Source organism: Hyperolius riggenbachi, chromosome 12 (genome assembly GCF_040937935.1).
Source record: "Hyperolius riggenbachi isolate aHypRig1 chromosome 12, aHypRig1.pri, whole genome shotgun sequence".
NCBI lineage: Eukaryota > Metazoa > Chordata > Amphibia > Anura > Hyperoliidae > Hyperolius > Hyperolius riggenbachi.
This window is the reverse complement of record NC_090657.1, coordinates 59,794,729-59,818,981: the sequence shown is the minus strand read 5'-3', so window position 1 is coordinate 59,818,981 and position 24,253 is coordinate 59,794,729. Positions and strand designations below refer to the sequence as shown.

The 24,253-nt window shown below is 49.1% G+C and overlaps 1 protein-coding gene and 1 long non-coding RNA gene across 2 annotated transcripts in view; one reads left to right on the top strand and one right to left on the bottom strand.

Annotated features, from left to right (window-relative positions):
- The window catches only part of ANKFN1 (ankyrin repeat and fibronectin type III domain containing 1), a 964,382-nt gene that overhangs the window by 200,210 nt on the left and 739,919 nt on the right, over window positions 1-24,253 (bottom strand). The window contains exon 12 of the mRNA XM_068263418.1: window positions 22,272-22,379. Within this exon, the coding sequence (XP_068119519.1) occupies window positions 22,272-22,379 (108 nt within the window). The remainder of the gene's footprint in view (window positions 1-22,271; window positions 22,380-24,253) is intronic.
- LOC137541874 (uncharacterized) overlaps window positions 1-24,253 on the top strand; it is a 601,362-nt gene that overhangs the window by 565,604 nt on the left and 11,505 nt on the right. The window lies entirely within an intron of this gene.

The following is a 24,253-nucleotide window of genomic DNA, read 5'->3' as shown; positions in this document are numbered from 1 at the left end:
GGTGGTCAGACCACAATTACACATAAGCAAATAGGCCTTGAATTGCTGAATAAACACAGCGCAGGGAGAGATAAAGTTAAATGGAACTGTATGGCACAGGCTTTTTCTAAAATGTCACTATAATAGTCTACTTTATTATTTTTTTTTTTTTTTACATTTCCAAACTTGAAAGCTTTCTATTATTAGAGAGACACAAAAAAAAGTGTTAGACTTCAAAGAAAATAAAAACCCAAAACGTAACTTTCACTATATAAATTTAAAAAGTGCTGTTACATCCAGAAAGTTTATAGTATCTGGATGTATTTTCGATGTAAGGAACATCCCACTATAATTTTAATTAATTAGGGAGACATCGGGAAGGTAGGCGTTAGTGGCATTACTAGATTAATATAAAAGGATAAGTCAAGCCTATGTCAGGTTTCGACTAATCAGATAGCCATGAGGCTATGATGTCGATTTTTTATTTTCTATGATGCTGCACTGTTATGTAATAACACTGCATTTTGCATTTACCCCCGACAAAGCCCACTTTTTTTTAAGGGTGAAACATGTGAGGTTGTGGTGGGGGGGGGGGGGGGGGGATGTGCTAGCAATTAGCGATGTCGCGAACATCAAATTTTGGGTTCACGGACACTGAACTCGAACTTCCGCAAAAGTTCGAGTTCGCATGAATAGACAGACTTCAATGGGCGGGCGCATTTTAACCTCCCTAGCGGTATTGAATGTTACACACGTCCATACAAAACATGCTGTGAACAGTATTGACGTGCATACTCTCCTGCACTGTATACTAGACCTTTGCTTGACACATTTTGGGAAGTTACAGGAAAAAACAATGTCAATGTTATTTAGAAAAAAATGCACTATATATTCTGGCGTATAAGGCTACTTTTTAACCCTTGAAAATCTTCGTAAAAGTTAGGGGTCGTCTTATATTCTGGGTGTCATTGATGCCGGGTGATACGCCCTATCCTGTTACCGCCTCTCAGACATCACTGCTGAGGACAGTAGTGAAACGGCGCAGGTGCACTTGTGCAAGATCGGAGAGGCAGAGAAGGAGGTAAATAGTATCCAAGGGCAGGCCAGACAGGTGAAAGAGGCATGTTTTATGGGCACAGTGCAATCTATTCTTCCATACCGCTCTGATAAACAGGGAGAGCTGTCCAATCTGCTTAGGGAGAGGGAGAGTTGACCAATTCAACCAGTCAATCCCCTATATAGTGTTATATACTGTGTACCACATTCAGTACAACCAGTATATGATTATTTTTTTTTATTAATTATTTGGTGTGCATTGGAAGAGGGGTAGTCTTATACGGTGAGTACATCCCAAACTCTATATTTTAACTGAAAAAGTTGGGGGGTCATCTTATACGCCCAGTCGTCTTATATGCCGGAGTAGACTGTAATTGGTATTTAGAAAAAAAAAATGATTAGTGCGCTGGGATGTGGAATAGACCCTGGGAAGCTGGGGGTGACATACCTGCCATGACCCTGCTTTGCAGACCAGGCATCAGTGGTTAAATGGACCCTTGCGGCAACACTGTGTGCCTTATCAAAACAGTTGTACCTAGGTGGGAGTTGGACTTCCCACGACTCAGAGTCTTGTGGCACAGGTTGCAAATGGCTTTGCGGTTGTCCGAGGCAGACACACACAAAAAATTGCCACACTGGTGAGCTTTGGGTTGACAGCATTCTGTTGCTGGTGGTGGTGAGAATAACAGCAGAAGTTGGCGGGCGTGTAGGCTGGCTGACACCAGGTGCCAATACATGCTGCGTGGCAGTGGAACTAGCTCCTTTTGACAATCTCCCCCTGCTAGTTACAACAACTCGTCTCCTCCTCCTCTCCGTCTCCCCATCTGAACTGTCCCCCTGTTCTTCAGCTCTTCTTGCAGGCACCCATGTGACATCCATGGACACATCATCATCATCATCATCATCATCATCATCAACTGCTTCACTTGTATCAGACACCTCCAAAAAGGCACCAACAACAGGTATTACAACATCATCATGACACCTTACGTCCATGTGTGTACTGATGCCTGAATGAGACATATCAGGTGGTTTAACATCCCTATCGCCTTCATCCTCTGCCAATAATGGTTGTGCATCACTAAATTCATCACATAAATTTGTGAATAACTCCTCTGGCATATCAAGTGGAGCATCTTTGGTGCTAGTGGCGGTTTTGGATGCCGGGTGAGTGGTAAGTTGTTGTGGGGGGCCCGAATCAGAGCAGGAGGAGGATGGTGCATCAAGGTTCCGTGCGGAAGCTGTAGAAGATGGGGTGTGCTGTGTAAGCCATTCAACTACGTCCTCTGAAATTTGGGTGTTGATGGTACGTGCAGGGATGGGCTTTTGAGTAATCGAGTGATTACTCGTGATTCAAATGAGGCTTAATTGGCACAGGTGTGCGGCGGGGATACAAGGGGTTATTTACAGCTTGCACATGTCCTATTGGTCACGTTGCAAGCCTCACACCTGCGCACTTCCTCCTTCTGGCTTGACCAATAGGACGCCTGCAAGCTGTTTTGGAACCCATGTCCCCAGACTGTGTCCTTTGATTGTAGTTGTAGAGATACTGTTTGACGGCTTTCTCCTGTTGTAGCAGGCGGTCAAACATCAGGAGGGTCGAATTTCAGCGAGTCGGGCCATCGCAAATCAAGCGTCTCACCGGCAACTTGTTTCTCCGCTGAATATCGGCAAAGCGTGCCATGGTCGTGTAAGACCGCCTGAAATGCCCACACACCTTCCTGAACTGCTTTAGGATGTCCTGTAAGCCTGGGTACTTAGACACAAATCTCTGAATTACAAGATTGAGCACATGTGCCATGCAGGGTACATGTGTCAACTTTCCCAAATTCAAAGCCGAAATGAGATTGATGCCGTTGTCACACACCATGTTGCCGATCTCCAGTTGGTGCGGGGTCAGCCACTGATCCACCTGTTTGTTCAGAGCAGCCAGGAGAGCTGCTCCAGTGTGATTCTCCGCTTTGAGGCAAGACATGTCTAAGATGGTGTGACACCGTTGTACCTGGCATGCAGCATAGGCTCAGGGCAGCTGTGGCTGTGTAGCTGGAGAGGAGATTGCAGCACCAGTACAGTTTAACTGCCACTCAGCCAAGGAGGAGGGGGAGGACAACAACGAAGAGGATGTAGCAGGAGAGGAGGTGGCACCAGGCCTGCCTGCAAGCCGTGGAGGTGTCACTAGGTCCGCTGCACAGCCACGTACTCCCTGCTTGCCAGCAGTCACCAGGTTGACCCAATGGGCTGTGTAAGTAATGTACCTGCCCTGACCGTGCTTGGCAGACCAGGCATCCGTGGTCAGATGGACCCTTGACCCAACACTGTGTGCCAGAGATGACACCACTTGCCTCTCAACTTCATGGTACAGTTTGGGTATCGCCGTTTTGGAGAAATAATTACGGCCTGGTATCTACCCATCTGCGGTGTCCCAATGGCCACAAATTTTTGGAAGGCCTCAGAGTCCACCAGCTGATATGGTAACAGCTGGCGAGCTAACATTTCCGCCAAGCCAGCTGTGAGACTAACAGTTCCGCCAAGCCAGGGGGTGACTGGCAGAAATTGGCTTTTTCCGCTCAAAGATTTCCCTCACGGACACCTGGCTGCTGCTGTGGGCAGAGGAGCAGGAACCGCTCAAGGTGAGAGGCGGAGTGGAGGAGGGTGGCTGTGATTGTGAAGGTGCAAGGGAGAAAGTGGCTGAAGATGATGCACCTGAAGGAGGAAGAAAAGGAGGGTGGCTTTGCTTTTGTGTGCTGCTTTTCCTCAGGTGGTCTTCCCATTGCAGTTTGTGCCTTTTCTGCATGTGCATTCGTAAAGCAGTTGTCCCTACGTGGGTGTTGGCCTTTCCACAGCTCAATTTTTGGTGGCAGAGAGTACAGATGGCATTGCTCTAATCTTTGGCATACACACTAAAAAATGTCCACACCGCTGAGCCACCCTGGGGTGTGGGCACTATGGTGGCGTCAGCAGCTGACGTTGAAGGGCATGTTCGCTGGCTGTCCATGGGTGGCGATACATGGCGCCGGACACTGCCACCAGCTGTTTCTGATGACGAGCTCCCCCTGCTTCTTTCAGCAACTCTTCTCCTCCTACTCCTCTCTGACTCCCCCTCTGAACTGTTCCCTTGGTCATCGTGTCTCTTAGGATCCCACGTGGCATCCATGGCAGTATCATCATCATAATCATCCTCCAAAGCTTTGCTTGTATCAGACACCTACAAAACTGCACCAACAGCAGGTACTTCATCATCATCCTCCTCACACCCTGAGGTGGTGTAACTTGCTTAGCACCTTCATCTTGTTGTAACAATAATGGCTGTGAATCAGTGATTTCCCCCCCAATAAACTCTTGCAAAGTGTCAAATGTAGCGGATGCGGTACTTGGAGTAGCGCTGGTGGATGCGGAAGATAAGGTGTTCTGTGTTAAATAGTCAACCACGTCTTGACAATCTTGGGAGTTGATGGGATGTGCCTTCTTCTGAGCATTGTACTTTGGTCTAGGGCCGCACAAAATCACGTCAGCATGACCTCGAATAGACCTGCCGGGTGGCCTGCCTCTGGGTCTGCCTCTGCCTGTTGTTTTGTCCATATCGGGGGGGGGGGGGGGAGATGAAGTGAAAGGTATGCACTGACTTGACTTATACAATGTGCAGTCACACAGGTGCAGTGAAAGGTAGCAGTGACTGGTATTACAATACAATGTGCAGCTGTCACACAGGTGCAGTTAACAGGTATGCACGGACTGGTATACTACACAGCGTGCAGTCACACAGGTGCAGTGAACAGGTATGCAGGGATTGGTATTACAAATGTGCAGGTGTCACACACAGGTACCGTGAACAGGTGCAATGACTGGTGGTATATTACACTGCTTGCGCTCACGTAGGTAGGTAGATAGGTGCACTGAACAGTGAACAGGTGCAGGGTTTGGAATTACAAATGTGCAGCTGTCACACACAGGTACCGTGAACAGGTGCAATGACTGGTGGTATATTACACTGCTTGCACTCACGTAGGTGCACTGAACAGGTTACAGGTATGCACTGCAGTGATTGGAATTACAAGTGTGCACCTGTCACACACACACACACACACACACACACAGGTACCGTGAACAGGTGCAATGACTGGTGGTATTAACAATGCGTGCGCTCACGTAGGTAGGTAGGTGCATTGAACAGGTGCAGTGATTGGGATTACAAATGTGCAGCTGCCTGTCACACACACAGGTAGTCACTGAATGTGCTGGGCCTGGCAGTGGCACAGTAGAAATTACCAAGAGGCCAAGGTCCATCTGCGACTGACTGGGCTGTATATAATGCAAGTGGGCCACACAAAACAAACAAATAAATAAATAGATCACAAGAACAAGATTAGCTCTCAAAAGAGCTGTTGATGGGTGCTTTTTTTAGCTATAACAATCAGCAAGGAGCAAGCTAACAAGCCTACAAGAGCCTAACTAAGCTTTCCCTATAGCTCTCTCTGCAGCAGTTCTCCCTTCTCTAATTACTGCAGGCACACGAGTGAGTCCAATGCCTGACGCTGCCTGCCTTGTATAAGGGGGGAGGGGGGGTGTTCCAGGAGGGAGTGTAGCCTGATTGGCTACAATGTGACTGTGATGTAGAGGGTCAAAGTTGACCCTAATGATGCACAATGGGGGCAAATCGAACTTCCGGAAAAGTTTGCGGTTCTCCATGATCGCGAACCTTGGAAGTTCGCCGGCAAACCATTTGGGCCATCTCTAGTACTGTGCTGGTTTTCCCCTACACTTTAGGCCCCTTGTACACTTGCCTTTCAAGTGTGCTCTGAATTACCCTAGTTTGCCGCAGGGTAATGCAAAGGCAATGCGAGGCAATGGGGCTTAGTACACTTATCGCGTCTTGTTGCCCCCAAAATTCCCGATTGGCTGCCAACCCACCGCAAAGTCAACAGCGCGCTGGCAACAGAAGTCATGTAAGTCAATGGGCGACGCAAGGATTTTACATTTTTTGGCGGAGGCGATGCGGCGAGCATGCGTGGGACATGAATACAGGGGGAAACCTGGGAATCCCAGTGACGTACTTCCTGTCCAGCAGGGAGTACATCACAGGGCGAGGGATGGGAACAGGTGTGCGGAGGGGCGGCGCTATGCCATGACCCGGCAGTGCACTCTGCCGCAAAGTCATATGAATGAATTTTGGTGTGATGCAATGAGATGGGGCGGAGCATAGCACCGCAAATGCAACAACCTGGTGTAAAACCGGCCTCAAATGTAGCCAATCAAAGCCAAGAACTGCAAGCTTGTACTTAATCTACTTAAAGGGAAGGTTCACGGTCCCTAAAAAAAAAAAAAAAAAAAAAAAAAAAAAAAACGTACCTGGGGCTTCCTCCAGCCCGTAGCCGGCAGGACGTGCCCTCGGCGCCGCTCCACAGGCTCCCGATCTCCTCCGGTGGCGCACCCGACCTGGCCAGGTCGGGCTCTTCTGCGCTCCAAGATGCGCCTCACGCGGGCATGCTGACGTCATCGGATGTCCTCCGGGCTGTACTGCGCAGGCTCTGTAGTTTCTGAGCCTGCGCAGTACAGGCCGGAGGATGTCCGATGATGTCAGCGCGCCCGCGTGAGGCGCATTTTGGAGCGCAGAAGAGCCCGACCTGGCAGCCGGCCTGGCCAGGTTGGGTGCGCCACCGGAGGAGACTGGGAGCCTGCGGAGCGGCGCCGAGGGCACGTCCTGCCTGCCACGGGCTGGAGGAAGCCCCAGGTAAGTGGATTAGCATTTTTTTTTAGGGACAGTGAACCTTCCCTTTAAAGTGGTCTGAAACTCTGACATAACATTCAATAAAAAGGTGTTTTCCTACTTTTTATAATTACCCATACAATTATTATATTTGCTTTTGTGCACAGGTAATATTGTCCATTTACCAATTACAAGTTCCAAAAATACAGTTTATCTGCTCTGAAAGCTGCCATTGCATTTTACTCAAGCTGCTTTTTATTATATATTAAAATCTTCTAGTGAGCTGTTCTGAGCTGTGTGCATGCTTGAAGCAGAAAGAGCTCATTTTCAGTTGTTAAAGCGGATCCGAGATGAAAAACTAACTATACCAAGTAACTTGTCTATATATCTTATGTAAAGTTTAGATGGTTTACACAGCAAATCTAGCTGCAAACAGTTTTAATAGAATATGATTATTTCTTCGTGTGATGCAATGACAGCGGCCATGTTGTTTGTACACATTACACAGAGGCAGGCTTATCTGTATCTTGAGCCATCAGCCTAATCCCCTCTCCTCCCCTCTGCCTCTGAAAGCAATGGCTAGTAACACCTCCCCTCCTCCTGCCCATACTGAGCTTCCATGAGCCCTTGCTACTGCCTTGGCTCTCTGAAAACCTGTGGGTGTGGCTTTTTTAGTTTATAGGGAATTAGAGTATTAAAACAAAAACAAAAATGTATTTGGCTTGGGGAATGCCCTATAAACAATAGGTAAGGAACACAATTAAGCAATGTGTAAAAGTTAACCTGGGATCCACTTTAAGCATAATGTAACAACATCGGAATGTAAACAAAAGTTAATGTTATCTCCTCTGTGGATGCGGATCTTAAAGTGACACTGAAGCGAAAAAACAACAACAACTTATGATATAATGAATTGTATGTGTAGTATAAATATTTAACATTAGTAGCAAAGAAAATGTTTCATTTTTTATTTTCATGTATATAGCTTTTTTTTCTATAACATTGTATCTTTCTCTAATATTTGCAGTTTACAAACTACACCCTGCATTTCAAACTATAAACAAAGCAGAGATAATGATCTTTTGAACTTCTGTGCAGTAAAATCTTATCTGAAGTTGTCTTTCACTGTTGCTTTGTTGTATAAGTGCATCAGAAAATAGCACAGCTCTCTGACTTAATTAGTGGGGAGCTCAGAGAAGCTCTTTTGCACAGATAGCAAGTGAAGTTTCTTAACTCTTCCTGTACTGGAAACAATATAAGACTCATATCTGTGCCACTAATGTTCTATTTCTTAGCTGTACTACACATACAATTCTTTATATCATACGTTTATTTTCGCTTCAGATTCCCTTTAAGCTGAAGGAGCTTCCCAGTGCAGAGCAAAGTGGTGTGTGAATGCTGTTCTACTACAATTTTTTATAGGTGCAGCTGCCTGTGCATGTAAAAAATGGGGTTCCCCTAAGAAAAACCAGCAGTATGGTCTGATCTCCCCCATTGTCCTCTGCTTCCATTACTGCTCAATTTCAGGTGGACTCAAAACTGCTTTAAAAGGGGGGGGGGGGGGGGGGGATCCTGCTTTCATTCCAACTAGAATTCCATAATAATATTTACAAGTTTATACAGTAAGAGAGACAAATGACTTTGAAGGAAAGTTAATACCTCTACGAAAACAAACCACACTTTCCTGTTGCGTTTGAGGCTCACCGGCTAAGTCTGGGTACTGTCCAAAGCCTGGTCTTTTCCTAAGCTGCAAAGTGCTTTCCTCCCGTGTGTAACACCAGACTTCTCATGACTGATCCCTCAATTTGCCAGGGTGCCGATAATGTGTTAAATATTTAGAAGAAAGGGAACAGGAGGCTCAGTTCAAAGGCAGCCTTAGGCCTTGCAGGAGTTTTGGGAATTATAAGACACAGGCAATGCTTGGGAGGCTACACTGCGTAAACTGTGGTGCAGTAGCCGTGATCTTTAACCTCCCTGGCGTTCTATTAAGATCGCCAGGGAGGCTGCGGGAGGGGTTTTTTTTTAATTAAAAAAAAACTATTTCATGCAGCCAACTGAAAGTTGGCTGCATGAAAGGCCACTAGAGGGCGCTCCGGATGCGTTCTTCTGATCGCCTCCGGCGGCCAGAAGTAACACGGAAGGCCGCAATGAGCGGCCTTCCGTGTTTCGCTTACCTTGTCGCCATGGCGACGAGCAGAGTGACGTCATGGACGTCAGCCGACGTCCTAACGTCAGCCGCCTCCGATCCAGCCCTTAGCGCTGGCCGGAACTTTTTGTTCCGGCTACGCTGGGCTCAGGCGGCTAGGGGGACCCTCTTTCGCCGCTGCATGCGGCGGATCGCCGCGCTGCAGCGGCGATCAGGTAGCACACGCGGCTGGCAAAGTGCCGGCTGCGTGTGCTGCTTTTTATTTGAGCCAAATCGGCCCAGCAGGGCCTGAGTGGCAGGCTCCGGCGGTACTGGACGAGCTGAGCTCGTCCAGACCGCTCAGCAGGTTAAGACAAAGACAAACACTTATACCGCGCTTTTCTCCTGGCGGACTGAAAGCACCAGAGCAGCAGCCACTAGGATGCGCTCTATAGGCAGTAGCAGTGTTAGGGAGACTTGTCTAAGGTCTCCAACTGAATAGGTGCTGGCTTACTGAACAGGCAAGGCCGAGATTCGAACCCTGGTCTCCTGTGTCAAAGGCAGAGCCCATAACCATTACACCATCCAGCCACCAGCACACTATACAATATGGCGGCTTAGTGTCAGCTGGATCCAGCGCTGGCAGCCACCAAACACTGGCAAGGTTAATATTTACCTACTGCGATCCTGCGCAGTGGCAGCTTTACAATATAGGGCTCAGGCGGAATAGCTGAGCCCGATTTGGTCTGCTCTACTGCACAGGTGCAGGCGACTCACGGCTGCACAGTAGAGCGGACCCAATCAGCCTTGGCTATTTCCACCTGAGCCTGACCTGAAAGCTTCTACTGCGCCAGATCGTGGAAGGTAAATATTGCAGGCGCTACTGTAGCACCTGCGCCACATCCAACATCTTTATTGGCTGTGTTTTCAGGGGAGACAGCGCTGGATCTCTGAGGCTTAGGAGTATGAGGGAAACCTTATTAGGGTCCAGAGGCTTCCCCCTCCCGAGGTATTCATTTAGAAATTATTTAATCAGTGTTTGCCATTTGTAAAAGCTTTCCTACACCCCAATTTACATTTTGAAATACATTAGTCCTGTCAGCTGCATTACTGCAGAATGTTTATTTCTGAGAATCCCAAAGTCAGTACAAATAATACCTGATCTCCCAGAAAGCTTCAGGGTGGAGCATAGCTAAATAGCCTAGGCTAAGCATCACTGGGAGGGATTACTACCAATATATAGCAATATGTAAATATTGGAAGGGTTTCTGACGCTGAAACCAAGATAATGACAGTAAAAGTGGGTATCCTGAATAATTTACTGCATTCAGCTATTTGCCACTACAGTACCTCTTTAAAGAGGCACCCCAATTGCATATAGTAGAATGTTATACATTGTTCAGGATACACAATTTTACATGAATTATCCTGGTTTCAGCTTCAGAAACACTTCCTATATGTATATATAGCTGTATATTGATATGCAACTCCACCCTCCTAGTCATGTTTAGCATAGGCTATTAAGTTATGTAGCCTTCTGCCTCAGAGTATTCTGCCATACCAGGTGTTTCTGCTCACTTTGCAGCACACAAAAAATACACATTCCACAGTGATGTACTTTGCCAACAGTAAAGATGTCATCAACGATGATAAATGGTAGAATGTAAATCAGGGCAAGGAAAGCTTTTAAAATAGGCAAATTTATAAATAAATATTGTAATATATATTTAAGCAACTTTAATCTTTAAGTTACGCACAATCTCATAGGCAAACGCAGGGGTTAGGGGGGATTACAGCTGTCCAGAATCCCCCCTCAGACCAGGGCGGTGCATTGTCTGGGGACAGGCACAAGTTGAGACACCAGAAAGTCTGCAAGCTTCCAGGAGAGCGCTGGGCTATAAGCCCAGCGCAGCATGACCTAGGCTAGTTCTGCGGAACTAGTGGGGAAGAGAGTGTTGCAGGGGGGGAAGGCTTAGGCAGGGGCACCAGAGCAGGCAGCAAGGGGATTGGCTAGTTCAGGCAGAGGGGGGGAGGACTTCAGCTAGGCGGGGAGGAGGTGACGTCAGTCACCTTAGGAAGGCAGCGAGAGCAAACGTGTTCGTTTGCTCTTGCTAAAAACAGTTAGGCAGCGCGGATTCCGGGCGGGCAGCGGCGGCAGGATGGCCCAGTGGGACATAGATGGCGCCCTGTGCCAACTCCGTGAGGAGGCAGACAGACGGGGGGTGGATTGGAGGGGAGCGATGGAGGCATCCGTAGCGGCGGATTCCGCCGCCGCGGGTGGGTCTCAGGAAACGGCTCCGGCGACTCCCAGGCCGCACAGGAACAAAAGGGCTGTGGACAGGCTCTCCCCATCGCCACCGGCCAGCAGAACAAGACGTGCAGCAGCCGAGGCGGGCATGGCGGACGCCCCTCCTGCTGGCACAGTGAGCGGGCAACAGGTCAGTGTGGTGGGAGAGGGGGGCCCGGGGGACAGCAGCGGGCTCGCTCCGACTACGTCGGAATCCAGGGGGAAGGGGAAGAAAAAGGGGGCCAAGAGGGGTGGCAAAGGGGCGAGGGCAGGTCAGAGAGCAGCCGAGGGGTCTCCCCAGCCGGGCCCTAGCACACAGCGGCCTTTGAGCGGAGGTCAGGCGTCGTCGCCTCCGCGGTCAGGTGGGGCAGTGAATACGGGGCCGGTTTCCGGTGACCCTAATCCCCCCACTTTGGACTCGGCCCCAGCGGGTGTTCCCCCGTGGGGTGCGTTTCACCCAGGTGTAGCAGCAATGGGTTTGCCAGTGGTGGGGCAGAGTGGGGCTAGGTCGCAAGGTGACTCGGGGGGCAGTGGCTTTCCGCAACAGGCCTGGGGTAATTTTTTCCCGGGCCCTTGGGGTCAGCACTCTCCATGGGGCCAGACCGGCCCCATGCCGTTCCCGGGAATGGTGGGTGGTATGGGGTGGGTGCCCCCGTACGCAGGCCCAGGGTGGCAATTTGGTCCTGGGCTTTGTGATGCTCGTGCTCCTTTCTTTCCCCAGGTGCCAGCGGCTGGTGCAGGTCCCGAGAGAGAGAACACCTCTTCGGCTCCTATGGCGCAGCCAAACCAAGTCGGCTCTACAGGCGTCTCGACTCCCGCGATGTCGGCAGCAGGAGCTGCACCGGATGGCAGGCCTGATCCCCCTGCGCATCGAGTGGGTGAGTCTTTGCCATAAGTTTGTTCTGACACACAAGGGGCTGTTTCGGGGGGCCAAGGGGCTTGGCAAGGTTTTATTGAGGGTGTACGATCATTGCTGGATAAGTTTCAAGGGGCGGCTCCGGGCGGGGCCCCCGGACTGGAGGAAGCGCTGGCCAGGGTTTGGGCTCCTGAGAGCGCAGCGCTAACTGGGGAAGCAATGTCTGTAGAGGGTACGGTGGAGCCTCTGGTTGCGACAGGTAAAGAATTGATACAGGTGGGTGCGGCTAGTGAAAAAAGTGGTGAAAAACGAGTCCCGATTTCGGATTCGGCCAAGGGTCACTCGTATATCTGTTTTGAGGGCCCTTTGGGGGCGCACCTAAAAACAGAAGTGAAGGAAAAAATCTGGCGTAGGGAGTATGTGGATATATTTACACTACTGCCGCTGGAGCGATTTAACATTGATCGTTGGGTCAAGGGGAAGGAGCACAGAAAAGAGGAGGACGAGGATAGGAGGAGATTTCGGTTGATTCCCCGGACCTTTGGGAATTGGCTGCAAGCCTTTACGATCCTGGGTAGCGTAATGGGGGAGAAATTCCCGGAAAAATGTACCCCTCTTTTTTGCTACTTGGATGCAATATGGGAGGCTCATCGGGTGTATGGAGGTCTAGCATGGCTGCGATACGACGAACAATTTCGTCAGCGGATGTCGGTACAATCTGATCTAGATTGGCACCACAAAGACATCGGTATCTGGCTCAGGGTTATGGGCGGAAAGGGGGGCAGGTATAGTGGGTCACCCGGGGCCTCCCCTCCCTTTCAGGCTAGCAGTCCCCCTGCAGGGTCAGGGGCGGGGACCACAACCAGAAAGGGTTTGTGCTGGTCGTTTAATAACTCCTCGTGTAGATGGGGAGCCAGTTGCCGATTTAAGCATGAGTGCTCTTTTTGTGGAGGGTCGCACCCAGTCGCCAAGTGCTTTAAGAAGGGAAAAGGGGGTTCCTCTCTGCGACCGTTCGATCGCTCTGGAAAAAGGGATGACGCCAGTGAAGGTAGGAGCGATGGGTCCCTGGCTAGATAGATACGGGGATAGGGTGGCGGCTCAGTTGCTGCGGGAGGGGTTCACTGTGGGCTTCCATATTCCGTCAGAAGTTCAGTCCCGTGTGTTAAGAAAAAGGAACCTAAAATCGGCTAGGGTGCATCCGGAGGTGGTGAGGGAGAAATTGGGAAAGGAAGTATCTTTAGGTAGGATGGCGGGCCCGTACACTGATTTGCCTTTGAAAGACTTGGTGGTCTCCCTGCTGGGGGTGGTGCCCAAAAAAGAAGAGGGAAAGTTTCGGTTGATTCATCATTTGTCCTTCCCTAAAGGCAAATTGGTGAATGACGGCATAGATAAAGATCTGTCATCCGTTTCGTACGCCTCGTTTGACGTGGCTTTGGACATGGTGCGGGAGGCGGGGTCGGGGGCCCTCATGGCTAAAACCGACATCGAGTCGGCTTTTCGACTGCTTCCGGTTCATCCGGAGAGCATGAAGCTGCTCGGTTGTCATTTTGAGGGGGCGTTTTATGTTGATCGATGCCTGCCTATGGGGTGCTCCATCTCATGTTCATTGTTCGAAACTTTTAGTACCTTCCTGGAATGGGTGATCAAGGAAAAGAGCGGTTTTTCCGCTATCACCCATTATCTTGATGACTTCTTCTGGGTAGGGCCAGCTCGGTCGGGTATGTGTGCACTGGTGCTGAAGGAGATTCGGCGCACTTTTGCTGATTTTGGCGTCCCTTTGGCGGCGGAAAAGACTGAGGGACCCGGATCGGTGATGAAGTTCCTTGGTATCGAGATTGATACGGAGCAACGCCTTTGCCGCTTACCAGCGGACAAGTTACAGGACTTAATGCAGTTGGTGCTGGTGGTCAAAGGTGCTAATAAGGTGACCCTGCACCAATTGCAGTCTCTGCTGGGGAAGTTGAATTTTGCCTGTCGGGTGATACCGATGGGCAGAGTTTTTTGCAGGCGATTGGCTTTAGGCACGAGCGGTGTAAAGGAGCAGCATCATTTTATCCGGGTCACTCGGGAGTTACGGGAGGATTTAGGCGTCTGGGCGGAATTTTTGGATCAGTACAATGGCCTGGCCTACTGGATAGCGCCGGTGGTGTCAAATGACCAACTGGAGCTGTTTACAGACGCAGCTGGGTCGGCGGGCTTTGGGGCCTATTTTCAAGGGAGGTGGTGTGCGTCACCATGGCCGGAGAGCTGGAAGGGGACTGACTTAGTCAGGAACCTAGCCTTTTTGGAATTGTTCCCAGTACTGGTGGCGGTTACTTTATGGGGCCCGTCATTGCAGAGTCGTGCGATTCGGATCCGCTCGGATAACACGGCGGTGATGTCGGCAATCAATACGTTATCTGCCTCTTCGTTACCGGTGGTTAAAGTGCTGCGGAAGTTCGTGTTGTTGTGTTTGAAATTTAATTTACATGTGTCAGCAGTGCACATCCCAGGGACATCTAACGGTATAGCGGATTCACTTTCTCGTTTGCAGTGGGTCCGCTTCCGGGAGCTGGCTCCAGACGCTCAAGCGGAGGGAGAAACATGCCCGACTTACCTTTGGGGGCTAATTTGAACAGTTTGTGGCAATTTATTAAGCGTTCTGTGTCAGTGACAACCTGGGAGGTGTATAACAAGGTATGGCAGACGTGGTTTTATTGGGGCGGGACCCTCTCCTTTCCGGATTCAGAGGTGGGTAGAAGAGATTTAATGTTCTGGCTGATGGGGACTTGGTTGGAGGAGGGGGCATCATCGGCGGTTATTTCAAAAAGATTGGCAGCCCTATCCTTCCTGGCCAAACTGTTGGATTGGGAAGATTTTTCTAAGTGCTTTGCGATTAGACAGGCGCTGAAGGGTTTAAAAAAGGGGGGGGGGGGTTTCAGAGGGATCAGAGGCGCCCGGTTACATGGGAAATTTTGGAGGGTTTGTTCGGGCAATTGGAGTTAGTCTGTTCATCCAGTTTCAAATCGGTTCTTTTTCAGTTGTCCTTTTCTCTGGCTTTTTATGCGGCTTTGAGGATCGGGGAATTAGTCAGTAAAAACTGTAAAATACACGGGGGTTTATGGGTGGGAGACGTGTGGAAAGAGGGGGAGAGCTTGGTGGTGCAAATTCGTCGGTCAAAAACCGATCAGGTGGGAAGGGGAGCGAGGATTCAATTGTTCCCGTTGGAGGGTTGCGTCACGTGTCCGTTACGCTCGTGGGCCAGTTACATGGCCATTAGGCCAAGCAGCGGGCAGTCACTGTTGGTGCACAATAATGGGGTTCCGTTATCGCGTTTTCAATTTGCGGCGGTTCTGCGGTTATGCCTAAAAGGTTTGCAACTCTCTGAGAAGGAATACGGGACACACTCCTTTCGGATCGGGGCAGCTACTGAGGCTACGCGGTTGGGATTGTCGCCTGACATGGTAAAGAAAATTGGCAGGTGGCAGTCCCAGAGATTTAAGCTTTACGTTCGGCCGCATAGAGTACAAAAGTTAGCTTGAGGCTCTGGTATGGCATTTGGGGGTGCGGGCGGTCTGAAATGAGTTTGGGGCAAGTTCGGGATGGGCGGTGTTTCACAAAAAAAAAAAAAATTAAGTTAGGTTGCTAGGTAATTGTCAATGTGTTTACACTGTTTTTTCTTGTTCTCTAGATTTCCCGGTATGCAAGGTGTGGTTGCTAGGTCACTCCTTCATTTACTGGGCTGAACAGAGGGCTGGACTTCGTGTGGACGGGAGACAGCTCGGTCTTTCAGCTCAGGATGCGGTTTTGAGGTGGAATGGAGTGAGGGGCCTGCAATGGGATGACTTGCTGGGAGTGTTTTATAGGATGATTCAGCGTCACGGGATCCCGCAAGTGGTGGTTCTACATGCGGGAGGGAACGACCTGGGGTTGACTCCTATGCGGGCTCTCATCAGGTCAATAGTTTCGGGCATCTCAGTGATGCTGGAAACTGTTCCGGGCCTGGTGGTAGTGTGGTCGGAGATTATTCCGCGGTTCAGGTGGCATTACGCCAGAAATTTCAGAGCCCTTGACAAATCAAGGATTAAAATCAATAAGGCGGTAACAAAATTTGTGCGAAGGCGAGGCGGCTTCGCGGCGCGGCACGTGCTCTTGGAGAGGCATCGGGAACTCTTCAGGAGGGACGGGGTTCACTTGACGGAGGTCGGGATTGACATGTTCAATCTGCTCCTGCAGGAGCAGATTGAATTTGCGGTAGCGCGTTGAAGAGCAAACCAAAGGTAAGGAGTCACCTTTGGATTGCTTGTGGCGGAGGTCCCTTTGCTAGAGGAGGTGGTCTTGGTTGGTGGGAGGGGTAACGTAAGCTGGCACAAGAGGATTGGAAAAGACGGACATTGGATTTGCACGTAAGCCCAAGGGACTCCTGAGTCAAGGCGCGGCTAGGAGTTTTGGTTTCGTGCAGGGTGGTTGCCCCTCCTCGTTATGGCTCCTAGCAAAGGGATGAAGAGCTGAGTTCTGGTTTTGTTTACGCATGTATGTATTCTGTTATTATGTTATTGTACATATATGCTGTATATTTGATGTGACTTGTTCATTTGGAGTTATTGTAATTTTGGATGTTTTTGTTCAATTGTTGTTTATTGTTAATATTTTATATATTCATGTGTCACTTGGGTTGGTGGCCGATACTTAATAAATATGTATCATTCCAACTACTGTGTCAGTTCGTCGGAGTAGTGAGTAAGTGTATGTTGGAATGAAAGTAAAAATATGGGGTATCGGTCACTGTGTTATTATGGGGGGAGGTGATATTGGGTATAGTGAGGTGGGGAGGGGTGAGTGTAGTTAAGGGGGAGCAGAGTGAACGCTGCTAGGTCAAGGAGAGCGCTGGGCTATAAGCCCAGCGCAGCATGACCTAGGCTAGTTCTGCGGAACTAGTGGGGAAGAGAGTGTTGCAGGGGGGGGAAGGCTTAGGCAGGGGCACCAGAGCAGGCAGCAAGGGGATTGGCTAGTTCAGGCAGAGGGGGGGAGGACTTCAGCTAGGCGGGGAGGAGGTGACGTCAGTCACCTTAGGAAGGCAGCGAGAGCAAACGTCCCGCCCACCCACCCCCTTTAGGAGTCAGTTGGGGGTTTTAGGGGTCTTAAATAGTGGTAGTGAGTTGCTGCAAGCCATGGCGCCTTGGTGGGCAAGGTGGGTACAAATGTTCGTTATTAAAAGTGAAGCTGGGTGGCGGAGGTCCCTTTGCTAGAGGAGGTGGTCTTGGTTGGTGGGAGGGGTAACGTAAGCTGGCACAAGAGGATTGGAAAAGATGGACATTGGATTGGCACGTAAGCCCAAGGGACTCCTGAGTCAAGGCGCGGCTAGGAGTTTTGGTTTCGTGCAGGGTGGTTGCCCCTCCTCGTTATGGCTCCTAGCAAAGGGATGAAGAGCTGAGTTCTGGTTTTGTTTACGCATGTATGTATTCTGTTATTATGTTATTGTACATATATGCTGTATATTTGATGTGACTTGTTCATTTGGAGTTATTGTAATTTTGGATGTTTTTGTTCAATTGTTGTTTATTGTTAATATTTTATATATTCATGTGTCACTTGGGTTGGTGGCCGATACTTAATAAATATGTATCATTCCAACTACTGTGTCAGTTCGTCGGAGTAGTGAGTAAGTGTATGTTGGAATGAAAGTAAAAATATGGGGTATCGGTCACTGTGTTATTATGGGGGGGGGAGGTGATATTGGGTATAGTGAGGTGGGGAGGGGTGAGTGTAGTTAAGGGGGAGCAGAGTGAACGCTGCTAGGTCATGCAGCTCACAGCACCGCCCCCTTTCTTTCCCTGCTACATTTGACTTTGGATGTAGCAACAGTGTGAGTACAGAGCATGGAGCAGCAGTGTGTGTACAGAGCATGGAGCAGCAGTGTGTGTACAGAGCATGGAGCAGCAGTGTGTGTACAGAGCATGGAGCAGCTCTGGGAAACTTAGCGAGTCAGGTATGAGCGCAGCCCTGTGCCCTGCTGTGTGAATGCTTCACTTTCCCCTTCATTACCAATGTCAACTGTCCTCAATATTATCTGTATCCACACTGCTTGTGATCGATCCCGTTGTTGGTCAGTTGGTCGGACGGGAAATTGCATTACTGTATGTGTACCCAGCATGATGTCCTACCATATTATGATACTGTATTGTGCGTGGCTGAGGGAGACCTTCCAGGAATCCCTACCTTGAAAATCCTAGATTTGCCCCTGAATCTAGTTACGGCCCAGCATAAAACTTCTGTGTGAATTGCACAAGATGAGAAGTACTCAAGAACTAAAAGCAAAAATGCAATTTTGTTCAGCATAAATAGTGAACAGATGTTTTCCTTTATAGCAGTGCTAAGTGGGGACTGAGCAAAAGAGGAAGCTGCAGGTTTGTCTGCCCTAATCTCCTCCTCCTGCCATTGCCACCTAACACTAAGTAGGGGCTGAAGGGGGCGTGTGAGGCAGGGCTTGGGCACAACATAGTGCCAACTGCTTTTCTGTGCTGCTCCATAGACCAGTACAGATCAGTAAGGCTAGGGTCACACCTGGGGTGTTTCTAGCCCACCACACACTAAAGAATGTAAACAATGGATGCATAATACAGGGAGTCCCTGAGGTACACACAACTTGCCAATGCTGTTGCATTTCGTTGCACACCCCCTTCCGGCACTCCACCAGCCCAGCATGTAAATGCAGAGCATAGTGCAACAGAAGCTGTGCTCTCACCTCTCTGCTGGAGTCCAGTGCTGTGCTTCCGCCTACGACTCACTCTAGTGCCCAGCATCTAGATTACACGCTACATGAGGAGAGTGAGGTACCAGCACTAGAGGGAGCAGGAGACAGATAAGATGGTCACACAGGCACAGCACTGGACTCCGGCAGGAGGATGAGAGCACAGCTTCTGCTGCACTATGCTCTGCATTTACACACTGGACTGGGGGAGAGCAAGATAGGGAACAGGAACAGATAGTGGGGCAAGGGAACAGAAGAGGCACAAAGGGGAGCAGAAGGAGGCACAGTGGAACAGAGGGAGGCTCAGGGATATGTACACAGCCGGATCATCCACAAGGCAACTTAGGTAGGTGCCTAGGGCCTAGTGAGAGTCTAGAGGATTGGTTTATGCTAACCCCCAAATAAATCTTGCCAAAAAAGCTAAGTGGCCATCATGTGTGGGCCCAAAGTCATTGCTTGTCATTACGCTTTAATCCATCTCTGGATGCACAGAGGGGCTGAGGTGGCACAGGGGGTCCGAAGGAGGCACAAGGAGACAGAAGGAGGCACAAACACCAGTGGGGGTGGGTTCAGGGAGTGGGTCTACAGCCAGGGGGTGGGGCTTAATCAGGGACATAGCACCCCCCAGGACCAATGGCACTCCAGGCAGTGGCCTGTAATACCTATGCCTAAAAACACCCCTGGGTCACACTTGCCTGCAAAAATGCACATAATGCTTCCCAATGCAATCCCAAGTGAGGCCCGGTTCACACTTGCGGTTGTCTGCCAAACGGACCGGATGACCTGACCGGATCCGGACCGGATCCGGATCGGAACCGTACTGTTCTGATCCGGATCCGATCTGGATCCGGTCAGGTTGCATCAGGTGTTCATCAGGATGCGATCCGGATCAGTTTGGCAAAAGTAACGTAAAAAACAAAAAAAATGTTGGGGTCTGGGAGGTCAGCAGAAGGGGGACCTGTGGAATCAGGCCCTCTGCTGTTTAGCACTCACCTCCACCTGCGACATGCTGCCAACATCTCCGGATCCGGATCCAGCTGTGCTGCTCCACTCCAAAATGCTTGCCCACGTGTCCCCATCCAATATCGCCGCAACAATCCGCATAGGAAGTGGGGTAGAACATCCGGATTTCTCAGCCAGTGTGTTGTGCGCTCTCCGGTTCCCATTGGTTTGTATTGGCCGGATGGTGCAGTCCGGCTCCGCCCCGGACACGGCTGCCGGAGGAGCCGGATCAAAAAATAGCGCATGTTGGAACGGAGGCCGGAGTCCGGATCCGGCCCGGAACCGGTCCGGCTCCGGTCCGGCAGAACGGACGCATGTGAACGGACGCATAGGCTTTCATTGCTATGCCGTGCGTCCGTTCCGTCCGTTCTGCAAGCGGTGCGGCTCCGGCACGGCGATTCCGGACGGCCACCGCTAATGTGAACCGGGCCTGAACTGGGAGCAATGTGCAGTTTTCCACAGCGGGGGGGGGGGGGGGGGGGGGAAGCAGACACTGTTGCTTTTTATCGCACAACACGTGCAATAACCCTTTGCCGACAGTAGCTGTTCTCAAAATGCTGCCGGTTTCGCTGCAGTTTTCCTGCGGCCTCAAGTGTGACCCTACCCTAATGGTGATCAATACAAATTATAGGCCATGTGGAATTGGGCCAATCGAATTTGGCTGGAAGTGTATTTGATTGATTTGCCCTTACTCATACCTCCCAACTTTTTGAGATAAGATAGAGGGACACTTAAGCCATACCCCTGCCACATCCCTAACCACACCCCTGACACTCCCCTAATCATGCCTCTGACACACACCCTAGTCACGCATACCATAAAGATTTCATAAGAAAAATATATTATTTTATAATTCAAACCACACTGGTCTTTTCTATCCTGGTTCATTATGCTTCATATTATCATTAAAAATAAGAAATATATCAGTTTAATGGATGGAATTAAAGATTAGAATCAATTAAGCACATTTTTTAGTAGAAAAATACATATATTTACATAGATCTGTACATCAGTCCTGGAAGAGGGACAAATGAGGAGGAAAGAGAGACAGGAACAGGGTTCCCACAGAGGGACAGTTGGGAGCTATGCCTTAACTAATGTTAAATACATTGTCAAATAAATCCCTATTCAAGAAAATTGGCCCTGCCTGACAGACTGTCTGTACTTTAGTCTGCCATTTTCTCACACAGATTCAGCTTGTGCCTTCCTCCTTGTAGTAACAGTTGGGATAATTCAATTCGAATCTCCGCAGCAGCCACACCCACAGAGGCTATTCATATGATTAAAATTTCAAGAGATGATTTGTAGCTGCAGCAACCTCAATACACTCAATCAACATCTTAGCCCTCTGATAACTAATCTATTAGTTAAGTTTACAGCTCTTCCCGGAGATTAGCAATAGCCAACGAAAGGCTAAATTCCGGTTACCTACGCATTTAGTGCATATCCTGTGCAGCCTTGCGACACGTTCCAATCGCAGGGAGTGTTCTGCGCCTGTGCAGTACTACTGCTCAGATGCAAACCGTTCCCATTGACGGGAGTAAGATGGGGCAAACTTTAAAGGACCACTGTCCCGAAAATTTTAAAATGTAAAATACATGACAAATACAAATAAGAAGTATGTTTCTTCCAGAGTAAAATGAGCCATAAATGACTTCTCTCCTATGTTGCTGTCACTTACAGTAGGTAGTAGAAATCTGACATTGCTGACAGGTTTTGGGCTACTCCATCTCTCCATGGAGGATTCTCAGCAAGGCCTTTATTCTTTAGAAAGACACTCCCTGAAAAAGATTTATACAAAGATGCTGGCCAGCTTCCCTGTTTACCATACACTTTTTGGCAGTCGGACAGAACAACTGCAATTCACTAAGTGCTTTTGAAAATAAAAAAAAACCTGACAATCCCCCATGAGGAAATGGGCTAGTCCAAAACCTATCGGTTCTGTCAGATTTCTACTACTTACTGGAAGTGACAGCAACATAGGAGAAAAGTAATTTATGGCTCATTTTACTCTGGAAGAAACGTACTTCTTATCTGTATATGTTTACATATATTTTAAATTGTAAGATTTTCGTGACAGTGGTTCTTTAAGCCTGGTTTAAAGGTTACCCTTTAACATCTCGTTGACCTTCCGTACTATAGATTTAACTAAAAAATAGCTTTGTATAATATATTACTTGAATAACTGTTTTTTTCCCCAGTATGGCATCAGAGAAGGAGAGCGACACCTCTAAACGTGGAGATAGCGGGGGCTACACACTAACAACACTTCTAAATTCCCGATCTGTATTCTGTATATTTCTATTATCTGACCTCCCCAGGAACCCTCATCTGCATATCTCCTCATGCTGCCGCAGCATTACAATGCGGCGCGCGTGTCTGCAGACCCATTTGGAAGATTTGCTTGGCTGCTGTACCGCTGTGAGGTGCCTCGTGGGACGCTGCCTGGATGAAAGAGATCCCACTGACTCTAGCAGACAGGTACATTCAGACACATCAGTGGCCAAGCCTGGCAAACGCTCTGGCTGTTACCTCGACAGCTGTAGTGCTGATGAACGGTGCGGACCTGCTGTAAGAGACGCTCCAGCGCTTCAGTCTGTCCCTTGTGCCTGAACTCTCGCCCGTCATAGTCTTTCCAGTCTGTTAAACAAAATGGAGACAAAGCTGGTTACTAACTCAAGCTGGCGCTGTCGGCAGGATTAATGCGTGAGGAAAGACTATCAGAGGAATGACAAATGGGCTGGTTGTCAAGAAATCTTTCTGCTCAGGAAAACTCAAGATCAATATATAGACACGCTAAAGAACTCACCTGAGGATGGATCAGGGATCCGCAGCGATGGCGAGGTGATGAAGGGGCGGATCCTCGATCCATCTTCCGAAATAGAGTACCGCGGGAACGAGTGACTAGGAATGCTCATTCGGATTCCACGAAATTGAAATTTCTGCATTTCCCAATTCCGCCGAAATCCGATTTACCGCAACCCTGTCATTTTAGCCCAATCACAGACCTCAAAAGCATTGGTCCAATGAGATTCCATTATTCTGATTTCCAAATTTTTCTTAGTCTTTTTTGGCATTCTCTGATGCTAAAAATGCCAAATAAAATACTCCTTGGAAATTGGAAAATCGGGAAAATGGAAATTGGCATTGGCGGAAATCAGACTTTCCAAGGAATCAGAAATCGTCATTTCCGACGATCCCTACAAGTGACGGGTGTGAACGGGACTTCAAATGATTGTGGCAATTAGTACAGGAGTCTGTAGGGATTGGCACGGTAGAACGTGATCACCACACATCACTAAACATTGTTTACCTGACTTTAGTTAAACGATGTTACACAGTATCGCGAAAACTGATAATTCGTCGTGGAAAAAAGCCTGCAAAATTCGCATCATGGAAGAAAACCTGTAGCAATAAAAAAAAAATCCCTCTGGGGGATATTTACCTTGGGAGGGGGAAGCCTCTGGATCTCAACGAGGCATCCCCATCCTCCTCCATCCTGGCAATGCAGTGCTGGAAGTCTCTGAGGTAAATATTTACCTGCGGCGATCCAGGATAAGACGGAAATAGCCTAGTTCGATCAGATCTGCTCTACTGCGCAGGCGCGAGTCCTTTGTGCCTGCGCAGTAGACTAGATATGATCAGACTGCTATTTCCGCCTTAGCCCGAATGAAGAGCCGCTACTGCGCCTGCACTGGATCGCAGTAGGTAAATATTGCCGCGCAGGCGCAGGATTTGTCAGCCTTTGTCGAAGTTTTGGGGGAGCCAGTGATGGATTCCTCCAGGCTACAGGAGATGGGGAAGCCTTATTGTGACCTTGAGGCTTCCCCATCCTGAGGTAAGCATCTCCCAGATGGAGATTTTTTTTGTTACAGGTGTTCTTTAAGACAAAGAACCTGATGCACAAAATAGCAGTAATACTGCCATGCACAGACAGTGCATGGCAATATTAACTTTACTTCCGGCAGCAAGTACCGCAAGTTATGCTATTGGTGCGACCCAGTGTCCTCTCCATGGTAACAGCAGCGTCACGTGACAAGAGACACACCGCTGTTACCAAGGAGAGGATGCTGGGCGCGCTGCAGAAGAGAGTTGACATCGACAGAATGTTGGAGCTGGTGAGTCTTCTGCTGTTATTAATGGTTCCGCACTCCTCTGCAGAGGGAGTGAGAGAAGCGGGGGCACTTCGGACAGCCAGCAAACCACCTCTCATGAATGTGGGGGTGCTGCGGCTGCACTGAGCATTCTCACAGTGCTGCGCCCGGGGAGGTATGTTCCCCCTTGCCCCGCCATAGCTATGCCTCTATGGCTGGAAGTAAGGGTAATATTGCTCTGCACAGTCTGTGCACAGCAGTATTACCGGGATTTTGTGCATCAGGCCCAAGCACCTTGAAAGGTAAAATGTAAAATACATGTGTACGCATACTTATAAGATACATTTTCCCCAAGTAAAACAGACATTGGCTTCAATTCATCAAGCATTACCACATTTGGTGATGCTGAAAACAGCTGAG